General features: G+C 41.9%; 1 protein-coding gene across 4 annotated transcripts in view; it reads right to left on the bottom strand.

Moving 5' to 3' along the window:
* LOC144933141 (huntingtin-interacting protein 1-like) overlaps nt 1-18117 on the bottom strand; it is a 124627-nt gene that overhangs the window by 67309 nt on the left and 39201 nt on the right. For all 4 annotated transcript variants that reach the window (XM_078857730.1, XM_078857727.1, XM_078857728.1 and 1 more), the window contains exons 2-7: nt 8214-8277; nt 7415-7557; nt 5067-5123; nt 3153-3233; nt 1134-1210; nt 115-176 (exon numbers count right to left, since the gene is read on the bottom strand). In XM_078857730.1, coding sequence (XP_078713856.1) covers nt 115-176; nt 1134-1210; nt 3153-3233; nt 5067-5123; nt 7415-7557; nt 8214-8277 — 484 coding nt within the window. The remainder of the gene's footprint in view (nt 1-114; nt 177-1133; nt 1211-3152; nt 3234-5066; nt 5124-7414; nt 7558-8213; nt 8278-18117) is intronic.

The raw sequence follows: 18117 nt of genomic DNA, 5'->3' as shown, positions 1-18117 counted from the left end.
CTAACTGTATCTGGGCTCACGATATGAAATGCATCACAATGACCACAAGGTGCGACTCAAATGTGCGAATGAGCAGCAAGTTCCGAGTCAATCCAGACTGTGTCAAGTCCTCACCAGCATTGAAGAGGATGAGTTCACATTCCAAGTAATCAAACATTTCCACTGTCAGCTGGAAACTGGAAAAAATCACAAAAAGTATATTTTTTAAGTCAAAGAAAACATTGAAACGTATAATTATCATTTAAATTGATAAAAAGTTAAAACAAATTGGATTATAAATCACGGAAGAGTGTTTTAATGCTAAAGTGTTTAATTAGGTTCCTGCATTAATAGAAAACAATTTAACGGTATGGTCTCTGGCAAATATCAATAAGTACCAATTTTCTAATTCTCATGGTGAGGGATTTGGGGGAGGGATTGAGGGTAGGAGGGTGGGGTGGGTCACCCCTATTGCCTCCTGTTTGGATATGCCACTAAATTTAAAATATACAACTTTTTGAATTTTACCAGGTAAGGCCCTCTGAGCTCTATAGCTCTTTTTCAGAAGCGACCTGACCACAAATGATAGCTCAACAAAGCAGCTTATCGCATGGAAATTTATTGCAGTCAAATACTCGAAACACTTCAATCTAGATCTGTACTCTAAACACTTGTTTCTAAATGTTGAGAGGAAAAAGCAGAGGACCCTGAGAAAAATCCACGCTACTATGGGGAGAACATGTAAACTCCAAATATTTAGGCGTCAGAGTCGGAATCAAACCCACAAACTCCTGCATAGCTGAAGAGGTAGTTAACATCTCGCCACCACAGGGGCCACCGATTGCCCGCGAAGGCAGAAGGCACATTCCCACTGTCCCAGTTTAGCTGTAGCACATGCTTTAACTGGAAAACACAATCAGCACATCCTAATGTTGGTCCTGAAAGATTACCTGATATGCATAACTTGTACGAGCATTAAAGAGGTTCTTATTAAACACCGCTTTATATATATATACAATAGCAGTCCACAGCATATATTGACAAACAAGACCACAACAGCCAAGAGAAGCTGTGGCCCCCATCAACCTGCCACCTCCTCCGCTCAGAAATAAAACGCAAGCAGAGCCACTCGGGCCCTGGAGACAAATGCTCACAAATTATTAACGTCGTTCTCCCCCGTTGCCTCCAGCTGAGCGTCCGTCATCATGAGGTTCCCGGGGAAGGCTGGGTTCTGTACAGTAAGAGACCAGAGAACAGCGAGTAAACTAGTGCAACTGACCTCCAACTAGCGCAACTGACCTCCACAAAATTCACATGGAAGAAGGATGACAAGCATACTTAGCAGAATGCTGTGTGTGTGTGCGTGCGTCTGCGTTACGAACCCGGCGACCAGACTTCGATTCCCGCTCACGGCCACCAGTGACGATTATCTGAATCGGTTCTGGGCCTCCCCTAGTTCGAGTCAGCCTCAAATGAGTACCTGGTGCGATGTGTAAAAATCGCCACTGGGGATAAAGGCGACCGGGCGTGGTGCTGGCGACCCACCCCCTGCGTGTGACGTGCCGGCCTTCATAGGTGACCGCTAACGACACTTGCCCCAACAGTATGATGAGGTTAAGGAAGATCTTTGTCTTTGGCTGCTCATGTTCATAATTAAACACCCATAATTGGCAATAATTTTCAATTACATTTCGCAAAACTTAACACCAGCATGTTTCCACTTCAATGAGAATGATTGTAATGACGAGTTAAAACAATAAGAAAGCACAATCTAACTGTGACTGAGAATGTTGATTTAAAGCTTCCGTTACTGCAGGGATTCATATTCTGGGAAATAATAAAATAATATAAATATAAAACAATAATATTTAAAACAATAAATAATATTTATATTATTTTATTAAACAATAAATAATATTTATATTATTTTATTACTTCCCTTCTACGTGACTTTACCGAAAGTACCAAGAATATGTGACTGAGAATATTTTTTTAGCAATTCATTTGGAAATAATGTATTATTAATCACAGTCTGTAAACAGAGCATCGCCAATCAGCTTGTTTACAAGGCAGCTTTCCATTATTTATGGGAATTTGAGATTGCCAGTGGGTTACTAGTTTTTTCCAAGCTCTCATTTTAAAATTTCAAATAAATACGCCTTTGCAAATTAAATCAGTTGAGCCATATATTACACGGAAACATTGCTCTCATATTTCCATGTAACACACTGCATTTTTATGAAAAAATCGAATCCAAACATATTCAGGATGTAAATACACCAATATACGTTGAACTGCAATCTGTATTTCTAAAGCAAATAAGCACCATTCTATAAGACTTACAACCAGTCAAAAACAAAAACATTAACATCCAGATTTCTAAACATATTTGGTTATAACTAGGTGTAACAATGCATGTTCCACGATTATTAATTAAGCACATGAAGGAATCAATATTGTTCCATTCATATGTTTTATGTCATCGCTTCAAATGACCATGCCAGACACTAATGGCTCATACATTCACCAGTGTTAGAAATATATAATAATTCCTAAATCGAGACAATTGATAGAATCCACCAGTGGAGGGACATTGCTAGATGTTACAAAATACTCAAATAAAATAGGTTAATTTCATACGACTTACAACCTGTTTTCTAAACTTCCATTTCTAAACTACTTTGGCTGTGACAGAAAACATATATTACTTGCTATGTTAATCGTATTTGGTTTGAAGGTATTGGAAATGTCTTAATACGAGCACGTATCGATTATTTGCTGCTCCTGTGGCATGCTATAGTTTTAGATTTGAAGCTTTCGTGACTGCAAGGATTCATATTCTTTGGTTTTTTCGGTAAAGTCACGTAGGTAAAACATTAAAATTAATGAAAGTAAAATAAAATAAAAAATGATGCAGCAAATCTGGCTGTGACGGTCCCACCTGATGACGGAGATTTGTGTTGCCTCCGAAACGTCGTGATTTTTATTTATTTTCTATTTTATTTTACTTTCATTAATTTTAATGTTTTACCTACGTGACTTTACCGAAAAAACCTAAGAATATGCTATAGTTTCCTTTAAAAGTGACTTAAGCTAAATATATTCTATCTATATAAAAATGTGAGACATGCTGCAACACTAATGCACTAACACAACTCATTTCAAATACACACCTTTATATGGAAATCCATCTTGGTAATGAGCAGCTTCACGTACATGCTCACCATCCGACCATATCCTTCATTCAAATGTCCCTGCAGCACATAAAAGTGCAATTCTCCAAGCATTGTTTGCAATACATTCTCATCATCGTGCAAAGTCTGCAGCTCAGTTGGTACAGTCACTGTTAAAAGCAGTGGTGTGTACTTTCGCTGATAGATGTATTTCATTTACAACTAAATTACAACAGCTATTAAGAAGTGTTTTTATTAGGGGAGAAAAATGCGTGGAATATTCACACAAAAATACCGCCATGATGGATGCAGTCTGTTCAACTTAAGAAAAATGTGTAAGTTTGAATTAACTATTGTATTCACATTTTCATTCATTTTACCTATGAGCAAAATTAAATCAACACTCCATTTAATCATTAAACAAACGTTTCAGTCGTTCTATTTCCGCCCACACACTGCAACATTTGTCATGAAGATACCCTACACTTTAAACCCAGGGAGGGCTTTCATGGTCACCCTGTATTGTGTTCAGTTATAAATGTACGGTAAATAAAGCATATCCAATTCAGCTAGAAGGTATCCCTCACCAGGGTTACATTGGTCTATTCATGAGTAATCAGCTCAAGCGTGTGGAAGAAAGGCACTTTACAGCATGGCATGCTAAATTGTGAAATATGTGTTTAACTTGACATACTTGAAACACATGCTTGCCGTGCATGAGACATGTTTGATGAGCATGCACATAACAAACTACTCTTAATGGCAACACTGTCACACTGCGGGTCACAATTGAAAATGTATAGCATATGTATATTAAACAGATACACTGCACACATCTATAGCTTGAGTGTACACACATACTTCCTTCCATGTGGGGGTACAATTTTTTCCGGTCACAATCCCACACCCCCCCCCCCCCCCAGACCTCCCCAGCTCTGTGTTTATACGTTTCCCATTAAACTCTGCAACTCCCATGTGTCATTGCGCGGGATTGTAAAAACCGCCGCGCAGAGTGGGGTCTTAATGGCTTTCAGCTGCGCGACGTCAGCGCCCGCACAAGGGCCACGCGTCTCCAGGACCGACGGGGGCCCTAGAGCACAGGCCCCGCGAGGGGGCAGTGACGCACGCACGCAGCCGGCTCGGTGGGGGGGGGGGGGTGTGGCACGCGAGCTGGCACACAGTGAGTCCGCTGTTCCGCCCGGCCCGGATGATCACGTGAAAAAGGGCAAGTCACAGAGACGCCCCAGTGACTTCACACTCGTCTCACAACGACCCTTGTGAGACGGCAACCACAGACATGTAAACGCAGACACTGCCAACCCCAATAATGATCGCGCAAGACTCTGAATAAATCCGACCCACTGGTGATGTTAACCTTTCCTATGCAACGATACTAATACAAACACCGTTGGTATTTGGGATATATTTACATGCATACAAATACATTTCCATTCGCATTCACATATGTGCACATAAAAAAATGTGCGTATCAACCCACCAGGGTTAAAGTAGAATTGGTATTTATTCCTAAACAACTGCTGGCTGCCTGTCTATTGTCTACTCAATATCGATAGCTTCACTTCCAAATCAAAGATTTGATTCTGCACATAGTATCATCATGCATGAAATATCTTGAAATCGGGTAAACACATTAAATTGAATGTCACCTGTCAGGGGACATTCACATTACTACACCACTATGTAGTTAATTACAGATAAGGAAATATAATTACATGGTACAACTACAACCAAGGAACGCAGCTGTAGCAAATTGATAGTGCGCCAAATTCATAATTGATACTGCTTTATAATTAATTACATATAAATTGCAAGAAACAAATTGCATAGAGGCGTGTTTATTTGTTTCACTATCTGCCACATGCATACACACCGTTGAGACAGCTCATAACTTACCCACATTCTTCCCATGTCGTTCAGCTCACTCTTGTAACGCAAGGAATCCTTCAAAACCTGCAAGACAATGATAGCTTTATACGCCAGCTCAACATAAGCTAATTTATTGTGATGACTCAGACGCATATATTCTAATGTTATGCATTACATAATGTGCTGCAAGTGTGGCATCGCGGCATCCTGATAATGTAAAATGGATTTCTCACAAAACAGCAGCAGCAGACGTGCAGCATTCGATTAACTGAGTGTTCCATTCCAGATTAATGTAAAATGTAATATATGAAGGATTCACTCATTCAACCAAATCCCTAGCATTATCTAGCTGCCAAGTATTTACAAATAGCTTCATGCTACACTAAATATCTCTCTGAACATCCACAATATTGAATGAATACAATACATTCTTATTTCACGTTACTTCAGAAGCTATGTAATGCATTTTTTTAAATATTAAACTAATGCTTGGTTTTGTTGAACAATCCATAATTTGCCACTGCAATATGTTAGAAGTGGACTCCAGCAAACTAAACAAACTAATGCAAGACTCAATTGCATAGATAATTCTCACAAGAAACAGCATAGAATACATTTCCACATGATGGAGATTGCAACAAGGGCCTCCCTATATACAATCGGTGCTTAAGTAGCTGGGCCAAATGTAGCAAGTATATACGAACGGCTGTGGTGCTAGCTCTGAACGCCTCGTCACATGCACAAAATGTTGTTAACCGTATGAATAAATGCATGTTATTTGTAATAGCCAAACATGTCGAACCTTCCTCCAGATCACTTGATTATTTAGAAGCTTTTTTTCTAAAGGTAACACATGTATGTCTCATAACAGTAAACCCTAGAGGGCATTGACATTGCGAATGTTCTGTGGTCTATAGTTTTACAAAACGTGTGTTAACATGCTGTACATACTCAGGATATTTATATATTTATGTTTCCGCTATTCCTCTGTAACCATACCCATATGCGGAACTGTGAAAAAATGTGGCTACATTTCTTGCTGTGCCCCAGGATGGAAGGCAGAGGAGAGAGATGACAACAGCGTGGCCCAGTGTCTGTGATGCCATGTACTGTGGCTGTGGGGAGCGGTTGTATAGTGGATTTTGAACCCGGCGACCCAAATTCAATTACCACTCATGGCCAACACTAGTGACGATTATCTGAACCGGTCCTGGTCCTCCCCTAGATCGACTCAGCCTTAAACAAGTACCTAATGCGATGTGTAAACATCGCCGCTCAGGAGATGAAGGCGGCCGGGCGTGTTGCTGGCGACCCACCCCTCATGTGCCTTACTGGCCTTCATCGACGCTCGCTAACAGCACTTTCCCAACAGTCTGCTGAGACTATATGGAGATCTTTGTCTTTTATGGCTATGGGCAAAATCGATGCTCCATTATAGACTGCAGTCTGTCTAGAAATTTAACAATGCTTTGTCATGTCAAATATTGTAAGAATGGGCTGCAAGGTGACCATGAGGTAGTGGTATAGCAGTAGATTTTTTTAATGAATATGTTTAGAGTTGCTACCCTCTCATGCGCATGGTGGGCTTTCTACGGGTACTCCGGTTTCCTCCCTTACATTAAATGTAACATTTCACAGGAACAACATTAATCAAGCACACCATCTGGTCATGCACATTAATAATCCCATTAACTTCATTGCAGGAGTTGTATTTTGTATGCCATGCCAGTTGTCAAAAAAATCACAATGGCAATATCACTGGCAAATATGTCAAGGTGAATTGCAGGAAACAGCGAGGACTGGAGGCTTGAGAATCTCTGGTCAAGTTCTGACAAAAACAAGTTATAACCAGAAATAAACGCCATGGTTTATAGTGGTACAAGTTAAGTTACAATTATAGATATGGATTAGCAATACTTAAGGATACAGATTAGGATTAGAGCATGGTTAGGGTTATAGATGGGGGCGGTGGTGCAGTGTTAAGTCCACTGGTTAGCAGATTACATTAAAAACCCAGTGACCCGACGGATTCCCAGCCATGGCTAACATCAGTGCACAAGGTAATATATGAACTTGCCCTGACCCCCTCTCCCCCTCCTTCACCAATCCAAACTGAGCGATGTGAAGCATAGTCAAACATCCCCTGTTACTGACATTGTGTTGGGAGGCCTTTATCCAGCAGTGACTTGGCACAGGGCTGTGAATTATTTTATAATTAGTTTTTTAAGATTTAGAGATGCACACACGCGCTGGCTCATCCCACAAAATTAACGTGTGCCTTCCAACACGCAAAGACACATGCGTATGGAAAGAGCGTCGTCACGGCCAGAAGCACATGTGACCACAGTCAGACAAACGCTCGCACGCCAACTCACGTTGTGGTGGCCATCGCGAAGCAGCTTGTGAAACACGTGACAGAACTTCCAGCTCAGCACGGCATTGCTGGACAGTGGCAGGCGATTGACCACGGACCAGAAGGTGTGGGCACCTTTCTCCTGGTACGTGCCCAGGATGCACAGTAAAACGAGCAACAGGGTGCTAAGGACAACAGCAGAAATTTGTGAACTTTTTGTTCGGTCACTGGTTGGCTCAAAGATCGCAGTGGCGAGCCACGCTTTCCATCAGCACGGTTGGCTACATATGGTGCGCGAAAGAAGTTCAATCTACATACATAGGTAACCACTGATATCCTTGGTTTCGAATTTGGGTTTCAGTCACCCATGATTAAACAGAGTTCCCAAGAATAAACAATGCCTTGACATGGTTAACAAAGACTATGCAAAAAAGCATCACGTTAAATTAGTTTTTGTAACTAATCTGGCACCATGTAAGCAGAGAATAAAAAAATAAATGTATTTTACTGCAATCTCTAAAGCAGGGTATGTGTGGGGGGGGGGGAGTGCAGTGCCCACAATGTGATAAAGTGGTTACTAGAAAGGCTATAGAGTGGTTGTGATATCATCTTCTGCAGGCCATTCTCTAACACGGGTGATGCACCTCCTTGAGATTCCAGACAAATACATATCTGGAACTCGTTGCAAGGACTAACTTTATTATCGATGACATGATGCCGTTGGCAAAATTAGAAGAGTTCCCTGCAATTTTTTTTATTCATTCTGAAGCGTACCATCCCGGAATGTGTATGGGTGTGTGGATGTTGAATATAAAGGATATTGCGAGCATGCTTTTCCTTGACAGGAACCTCCTGGCTGTTGATGGCCTTGTTTACGCTCACCGTCTGCATGAAACACACACACACACAAACACAAGTGCGCACTTATTTAGCAGGGCCGACATGATTGCTTGCATGTACGTAATTAGATCCAAACATCGCTGTTGAGAGAGAAATATGTGACAACGGAGGTTATTACCGAAAATGTGGTAAAAGTAATTTTTTTGCGTACATACTTTAAGTTCTAAAACTATAGCACAATCCCAGTAAGAGTGCAGTGGGTGGAAAATAACAAGGCACGGCATCGGCAATTGTTGCATAAATATAAAGCACACAAGAATGCTAAAAGCAAAAGCATTGGTCATATTGACGTTAACAGAAAACACACGACACCAACGACGGTTGCTGTTTTTGTTACTCTGAACCTGGACAATTTATTAGTTGCAGGACAAATATAATTGCAAGGACTAGGTTAATGAGCTGTATTGGTCTTTACTGGTCTCCATGCTTTAACAAGGCCAGTTTCATCTTATGAATCTAGCTAGAGGAGCCAATAGATTTTGCGTGGGGTTTTCCAGTACAATGTAACTCATGCAGTTCAGTGGCAAGATGTTAACTCCCTTGCCTAGTATGAAGGAGTTCGTGGGTTCGATCCCAACCCTGACACCTGTATATTTGGAGTTTGCATGTTCTCCCCATGGCTGTGAGGAATTTTGTCTGGGTCCTCCGGTGTACCTCTCCACATATAAAAACATGCGTTTAGAGAATTTGGCTGCTACACATTTCCAGATGATAAACCACTTCGTTGAGCTATAATTTTTGGCCAGGCCACTTCTTAAAAAGCTATGTAGCTCAGTGCGCCTCACCTGGTGAAATCAAAAGTTAGTGTCTTTCCGGACACAATGTGAGATCAGTGCTAAATGGAATCACCTTCATATAGATGCTATATAATATATCCTTCTTAAATGCACTTGCCCTAAGAAAATTACAGCTAGTCGCTGTTTTATCAATACCACCCATTTCCTCACCAACTCCCACGAGAATATTAGAGTCATGACAAATGACAGAAGCAGATGAAACAACTGGGCAGTCATTGATCATAAAGGTTAAACAAGGTGGCTAAATATGCAACTCTCTTCAACTGTTGCCAGACGGAAAGGGGTTGAATGCGTGTGTGCGGGCCTACACAGCAGCCTGAAACCTGCAACCCGATGCTACAACTAAAGACAAACATTTGCGTAAGTCGCTCTCATGACACAATCTGCGGAAAGGTCTACCCACAAACAAAATAACCCAAATACAGTAGGCAAAATATCATCAGATCTCGTACGCCAAGCATGGTAGAGCGCAAGTAGCGCTCGAATGAGTGACCACCAGGGCTTTCCAGGTATTGCGGACAAGGGCTCCGTGATGTGCTCAGGAGATGGCAGTCCCGAGTGTCACCTTCTCACTCGTGTGGGTTTTCTCCAGGTACTCCAATTTCCTCCCGAATACCAAACATTCATGAACGGAGTTTGCTAATCACTCCAAAAGGAGGACCTTCCTGGGTTAATATACTTTGAAGGTGTAACAATTAACCGCCCGATTCCAGGTTGAGAATTCAAAAATGTTTGTTTTGACACTGTGGTGAATGTAGCGGCCACTGGTGGCTGCGGAGGGTCACGTGAACCCATTACATACAACATACAAGCAAAGACTTGATTCGATGTATGTAATGTTGTCTTAAGAATTTATATTAATCGATGAATCAATGCACCTCTAATATACACAATGTGAGGTTAAAAAACATATAGACGAAAAATATATATTTAATGCTATATATGGTCAAGTGGTTCATCACAAGGACCCTCAGGAGACTAAAATTCAATTTAAAAAATTATACAGTACAGTACATTTCATTCCCTTACAGCAGAAACTATATCAGGTTTTCTTCAACAAAAAGGGATAAACCTGAAAATTGGAATTTCATCATATGAAATAAAGTATCCGCAGGCTACTGTTGAATGTAGAATAGTATATCACAATCAATAAATCCCTCTCACTTATATTTTTATGAACGCAATGCAAGACAGTGGAGGCAACGCAACACATTAAAAAGTGGTGGTTCACTTTCACTATCGCTTTTAAACGAATACCAGCTCCTCTCAAAGCTATGACACATTTTTTTTGTCCCTGAAACCATCATGTCATATGCATGAATAATAAATGCAATACATTCTCAACCCACCCACGCCATCTGAGCCATGGGGGTTTTAGACCAAACTTCACGATGCTGGTCAGCGCAGGTTGGTGCAGGCAGACCGGTTTCTCACATCACTGACCACAGATATTAGCCATGGCTGGGAACTAAACTCAAGTCGCTGGGTTCATAGCGGAGTGGCTAACCAGTGCTGTACTCAACTCCCATGTCATACATACGAGTAGAAAACAGTACCGTATTACAGGAAAGTATGCTGTAGATCATACACGTATTTTATACGCAAGAGGAAGGATGTAACCATCCATCAATTATTTTACTAAGATCGATTATTATGATCACGATACATGCATTGAATTGTAAACGAGCACCGAATTCGTTTTTTTGTATCAAATTAGATGCACATGTTGGCTAATGTAGTGGATACAACTTTACAAATGAGACAAAACAATGCAAACTAGACAGTAAAAATAAAAAATATATGTTATGAATTGAATTGTGACAATCGCGGTAACGGTACATGCCTACATCACTGTATATGTATTTATACAGCATGTTTATTGAGCATACACGGTCATGTTTGTGCCGACGGAATGTAAAACCCAACAGTCCTGTGCACATAAAAAATAAAATAATCAATACTACTATTTGCATTGATATTTAAAGGTCAACAGAGCCAGTGCGACGGCAAATTAGCCGATCGTAACCGACAGCACTGTGCACACTCGAGTCCGATACCTAGAAACTACTTTAACCACCTGAGTGTAGGCTAAGAGTACTGTAGACTGGCTCAGAGCCGTCTGCTAGTAAACAGTTGCTTATCCTTATTAGTTGGTTTTATTTTCATTCCAAAAACAACAATTTGGCAATACAGTGTGAAAAAAACGACTTTCGTGTAAGACCAGCAGCCTGAACGTCCTTTGGACTTGACCGATCGTCCGTCCCTCCCTCCAGCCAGCAAAACTTTTTTTTCCTGATAATAGATGTCGTTCATCAACGGACCCCCCCCCCCACTCCCCAACGCCCTCCACCCCAACCTCACTCCATATCCCGCAGTCGCCCCCCCCCTCACCTGTGCCCCCCTTCGCTCACAACCCTCCCCGATTGCCTCCCCAACGCTCACCACTGCTCCCCCCCCTAACCACACTTCCCCTCGGTGCCCCCACCCGCATGACCTCCAGCCAGTCAGTGCGCGCTAGGTGAGTGGCCCAGCCAGGCAGACAGCAAAAACTTTTTATAATACACTAGCTTTACTACCCGGCTTCGCCCGGGACTTGGACTGACCACGCCCGGCCACCTTTGTCTCCCCAGTGGCGATGTTCACACACCACAGCAGTTACTCGTTTGAGGCTGAGTCGTCACCGGTGGTGGCCGTGAGCGGGAATCGAACTCCGGTCGCCGGGTTCGTAGTGCAGTGCGCTAACCACTACACTACAATGCGTTACGCTTCCACATGTGTGACTCACGTGACAGATTTGACGTCACAGCTCACTTGCCGTGCAAATTTTATTTGCATTATTGAGCCCCCCCCAAAAAAACACAAAAGTGTATTTTTATATTTTTTGCATGGTGTAGTCTGGAAAGTACCCACATGGCAAATTTCAAGTTTGTTGCATGTCGGGAAGTATGCTAAACATTTTGACCAGACACGCAATCACAACTTTGCCTTTTATATATATGAAGATATGGAGATTACAGGAAGCTTTACCGTGGCCAAGCACTGATTAACATACATACAAAAAACGACAATTTTTTTACGCAGTAGTTCTCAACCTTGTTTGGCGACTGTACTCGTGGTTTAATTTTGTTTCAACTAAGTAACCCCCTTGCCTGACCCAACATGGGACTGATAAATAAATGTATGAAAAATGAACAACAATATGTTAACCGATAGTAAAAAAAATTAGGTATCCTAACTAGCTAGTCCGTCCCTCCCTCCCTTGACATCATTTGTTTGCGCTCCGTTCCAAGAGTAAGCCATTCCAAGTACATATCCTGTTCTAAATTAGGCCAGGAAATGTTTAGATTGTAATAGTATTAGAAATAGCTTTGTCTGCAATAACTGTATTCTTTATTGTGCATTTATTGCAGCATTCCATCTCACAAATTCGATTTGCTATGCACAACGCCTGCCTTACACAGTATATTACAAATGCAGTGAACACACAATGGATGCAATTGCAGAAATTTTCGTAGATGCACCTGCAACCTCACTTCTGTACATAAATAGTGCGGGTACATTCGGAATTATTTCTCATATTTTTATTAAGACAAAAAATATAATGGGTGCAGCACAGCAACACCACATTGATGAGACCACAAAGTGTAAAAACCCATTTGTACCTTACTTGTTTTGAATAAAATATATTTGGCTATGGGCTTGCATCAAATTATCCATAAACAGTTTTAAAAAGTCAGCATTACTTGATGGAACATGCACGCTCATATTACGTATCAAGTGCATTCGCCATACCAATCGAAAGGCCAGAGCCTATCAGCAAGTGACATTGTCCACCGCATGCCCTATGAATGAGCGATGCGCTGACCGTGCACCAGTAGCCCTGTGTTGGCCCGACCTCTCCACACAGCCAGGGAGCTGGCGAGACACATAAATCATTCGTTAATGCTCTACGATTATAGCACTGATCCTCCCTCCAACCCGCTGCTTCCAACTCCACACCCAGCGAGGCTTTAAATATACCATTTCTCACGAGGCCCACTCCGGAATATCATCCTCCCCCAACAGAGTCCAAGCAGCGCGACTGGGGAGCACAGAGGCATAAGGTTGCGCTGGCAACGTCGCTCTGCAAATCGAACAAATCCCGCCGAAGCCCAGTCTTCGAGATGCCTCCCCGACTGCGAACAATGCATTTAATGAGCACAGTAAGATGGACAACTGCAGTCTGCGTCCTAAACTATCTGCCAATTAATGCAGGCATCTATCTGGTTGTTAGCACGTGACTGTACTCTATTGCATGCACACTAATCTCATCCCCCAAACACCCACCCCAATCCCAAGAATGACAGTTGAAATAAAACTATGGACATAACCGATGTCAAATTAATTGTCAGGTCATTATTTTATTGCTCTTTCTGCTGAGGTGCATGGAAAGTAATATTAAGGCGATGCAGTATAAGCCCCTTTTATCCCAATGAGTCGCTTTCTACTATATTTCAGTTTTTTATCATGTCAATTTACTTTGTCTTATAATCCGATTTACTTTAGCCATTAAAGTAATACGTTTTATTTTTCTGTATGTTGCACAATAGTGGTGGTAAAAAGTGTAGCAATTGAATCTCCCACTCAAAGCTCGAGTGATCTTCCAACAGCACACAACAGAAGCCATTTGAAACAGACCTAAGATGTTGGCAATGACCTCAGACTCTCCGTCACCTTGATATATGTGCAGTGAGCGACTTCCGACACACATCTAGTAGAAGGCTTCTTATGTATTAAGAGCACACAGGGCGACACACTTCATAACGCGGCTACACCTAGGCTGTCCAAACACGCAGCCCATCTCTGTCCCATGCTACGCTGGCTGGTTAACGAGCGTAGCGGCGGCGACAGAGCTGGTCTTGCAGAAGAACAGCCACGTGGTCGAAGACGAAGAGATGATGACGGCAAAAATGCAACCAAGACCCAGACCCCACACTAATAGCCCCGAAGCTCTGGTTCGGTGCTCCTTATATCTGCCTGGCGTGGCCAAGCTCCACCTCTGGCCACGCCCCCTTTATAGAACCTACTAGACCCTTCGGGATGGTTCCCAGGGCTTCTCAACTGACACCGCCCTTAACCTTTACCGAGATACGCCCCTTCATAATAAGTCATTATGTAATACAGCTATAACTGTAATTACCCTTACAGGCCGGCAGGTGTCACCCTGTCATTACATATGTATTGCCAATACCATGGCGGACATATACACTTTTATTGTGTTTAAAACTCATGTAGGTTTATCGACCTAGCTCAAACAATCTAAGTGTACTTCGTTAATAACTGATAGTGGCTTTATAGACATCCTGTATAGGAATAAAAAACACTAATTCTTACACAAGTAATTCAATTGGATGAATCGTAAGCTTAAGAACTGATATCAATGGATACAATTGATGCATTATTAAACATCTATTCACACTACCACAAAATGTTACCGTAATACAGGGTTCCCTAAACTCCAGTCCGCGTTTCCCAATTTACTCCCCAATTCAATCCAAATTAACTCGTTCCACACTGCACACGTCCGATGATTGTTAAACACATCCCACGTGAGGCGCTAAGCAATTCACGATGTCAGCGTTAAAATAGCCGAATCACATCAAGACTGAGATCTCAGTGTGTGAACGTCTATACCGTGTTCCAGGTGGCGCAGAGTGCGTTCATTGCTTCGCGGATCACGTGGGACCTGTTTAACAATCATCGGGTGAGTGCATTGTGGAATGAGTTAAATTGTATTTGAATGGGAAGTGTAATTTGGAAAGACGGAGCATGGTGGTGGGTTGCAAGGACTGGCGTTTTTTTTAAAATCCTGCAGTAACCTCGTTTTGTTGACGTCCTAAAATGAAGGAAAACATATTTCAGAGAGAATTAAACAACATTTTTTTTATTATTTACAACTATTCAGATACATTTTAACTTATGAAAGGGAGACCTGGACTTATGCAGCGAGTTTAAAAAGGATCACCTCCTGCCTACAAATAAATCCATCATTTTTCTTATATTATTATCATGCAGAGAGAGACACACTTGGTGTGTCTTTGTGTGTGTCTCTCTGCATGCGTCTACCTATGTTGTTGCCGTGTCTGTGTTTTATCTTGGTGTGTGTCACACTCGATGTGCCTTTGTGAGTGTCTCTCTCTCTGCATGTGTCTGCCTGTGTTGTTTCCGTGTCTGTGTTTTATCATTTATTCTTACCTGATGAAGGTTGCTTGTGTTGCAACCGAAACGTCGTATTCTATTATTCCATTTGATTTTCTACGTGACTTTACCGAAAGAACCAAAGACTAATTCCTGCAGTCACGAAAGCTTCAAATCTAGTTTATTAGTATCATTGTTTACCGAGGAAGGCCACTCAATTATGCACCAAGCTATATTTTGTACCACCAATTGTATTCAGTCAACAAAAAAAGTATTAAAGAAGTGCTAACATGAAATGCTAAACATTTGGAATCTTAAACTTTGCTTCAATGTGCACTTCTTCTGTCTATTAATAGACAGCTGCTCGAGTCTGCAACATCACAATGGCCACATAACAGGGCCAAAAGAACACATTCTCGATATGCACTGGCGTGAGTAATGTATCCTTAATTGGGTACAAAAAAGTAGAAGAATGAGCACATTTATAAAGACTGAATCAGGCTATCCCCGATGCGCATTCAAATTAATAACAGAGCTGGCTGAGTGGCCCATGGACCTAATGCATTGTCACAGTACACAACCAGCACCCCTGTGAAATTGGGGTTCAAGCCGCATGGGGAATAAGCAAAGTGGTGTCTGAATCTCTACAAAGCTGTTTTTTTTGGCATGGGAGGAAGCTCCAAGGGTTGAACCTATCCACTGATAACTGGGCAGAATAAACATTCTTCAAATCTGTAGCTCCAATCAACATAATGGAATGTAACTTTGAGAGCAACTTGCTTGACGTCAGGAAAAGTTATAAAATTGGCAGTTAATAGATAATGTGCCCCTCACCATAGTTAACCTATAGGTGCATTTTGTACAGCATCTTGAGATAACGTCACATTTAGAATTCTCTATAAATCATAACTGGATTGCATTTTAAGGGGGGGTGATGGGGTGGTTGTTATTACACTTCACTATGAACCCAGCATCCGGAGTCCAATTCCTAGGAATGGCTAATATCAGTGGCGAGCAATATCTTATCCCGGGCCTGGGCACCAAGCCCCCCCCCCCCGCAACCCATCCACACCTTCACCAACATACACTGATAACTTTGTTAAGTATGGTCAAGAACCACTGATGAACAACACGGCATGGCGAGGCCTTCATCCAGGAGTGGGCAGAGACATAGATGTAAAAATAAATGTCCGGTACATTTCAATCAGTTTCAGTGGGAATCAACAAGCATGCTAGCGTCGCCATTACAACTCCATTTACGCTGAAGGATAATTGAAAAATCAATTGAATATACAGCCAACACATCGCATTATAATATAATTTCAAACCTGAATGCCGGGTGCAGGCAAATTAATGTGTTTGAAAGGTAGCTGTATAAAGCTGTGATCAACTACCACCAATTAACACAAGGCATGGAATGTCACAAACCCATAGACCACTCAGCTGCAAATGGAAAGCACAGAAACACAAAGAAACTGTATTACATGCATTGTCGTGACAGTTTGGTGGGTTTAGAGCACCAATGAATATGCCTCTATCTCCGGGATTCCTATTCAGCAAAGATTTAAAAAAATACAAAAGAATAAAGAAATCACAAAGTAGTATTGTATGTGCAGAAAAAACCTTTTGAATTATCACTGCTATAATCACCACAAATTTAAAAACCACGTTAAATAATGGTGTTTAAGTCTCGAGAATTAACGTGCTGAAATACCCCAATGAGTTAAAAATAAAATCGCCGTAGAGGTACAGAATGATCCAGACAAAGATGGGTAGATTTGATTAGAGGAATTTGCCTTGAGAACGCCCTTGCTTTCACCATAGATGTCACAGCAAATGTTGTATATGGTCAGCAATGACGACGATCTGCCAGAAATCTACCCTGAGTACAAAATAGCTATGTATGAGAGACTTGGCTATGCAGTACTGTACAGTTTGAAACAAAAATACTCTGAGCGGAGGCAGTGTTGTTTTTGCTGATGGATTTAGCAGGTGTGGATATACATTGGTAAAAGGTTCCGGTGTAGCCCTGCAATTGCTGCTCACATCACTGCTGGCGGAAGTGGATCAACTCGAGTGAGCTCTCGAGAACCGCTGCGGAGGGTATTTTGGCCTAATCTATTTAAGATTAAACCAAAAACTATTTTTTTTATTTTACCAGGTAAGGCCCACTGAACTATATAGCTTTTTTTCAGAAGCTACTTGAACACAAACGATAGCTCAACTAAGTGGCTTATCACGTGGAAATTTCAAGCAGCCAAATGCATGATTCTAAATGTGGAGAGAAAAGCCGGAGAATAATCCACACAACCACGGGGAAAACATGCAAACTCCAAAATACAGGCATCAGGGTCGGGATCGAAACCACAAACGACTGCTTAGCTGGCAAAGTAGTTAACATCTCGCCACCGCGGCACCCCTGCCATCATACCGGCCAGATATCTAGGAAGGGGTGGGAGTGCGCACACTTTACCTTACCACACACAACCTGTCAATTGGCGAGATGTCAACTTCCTTGCCTAGTATGCAGGAGATCGTGGGTTCGATCTCGGCTCTGATACCTGTATTTTTGGAGTATACGTGTTCTCCCCGTGGTCATGTGGATTTTCTCCAGGTCCTCTGGATTTTCTGTCCCCATTTAGAAACAACCCCAAATCGAGGTACACCGATTGTTCTCTTTTAGCCCCGCCCACACCCCCAACACGTTCCATTCACTGGCTACCACATTCAGATAAGCCCTTCCCCTCCCTCCCCCTTAACTTGTATTTAAGAGCTTGTCTCTTGGAATTTTGCCTCACTTGATACAGTAAATTTAGCTGTGACGGTCCCACCTGATGACGGAGACTTGTGT

This window comes from Lampetra fluviatilis, chromosome 6 (assembly GCF_964198595.1).
Source record: "Lampetra fluviatilis chromosome 6, kcLamFluv1.1, whole genome shotgun sequence".
Classification (NCBI taxonomy): Eukaryota; Metazoa; Chordata; class Hyperoartia; order Petromyzontiformes; family Petromyzontidae; genus Lampetra; species Lampetra fluviatilis.
Note: the sequence above shows the minus strand (reverse complement) of the source record. Positions and strands in the feature narration are given on the sequence as shown.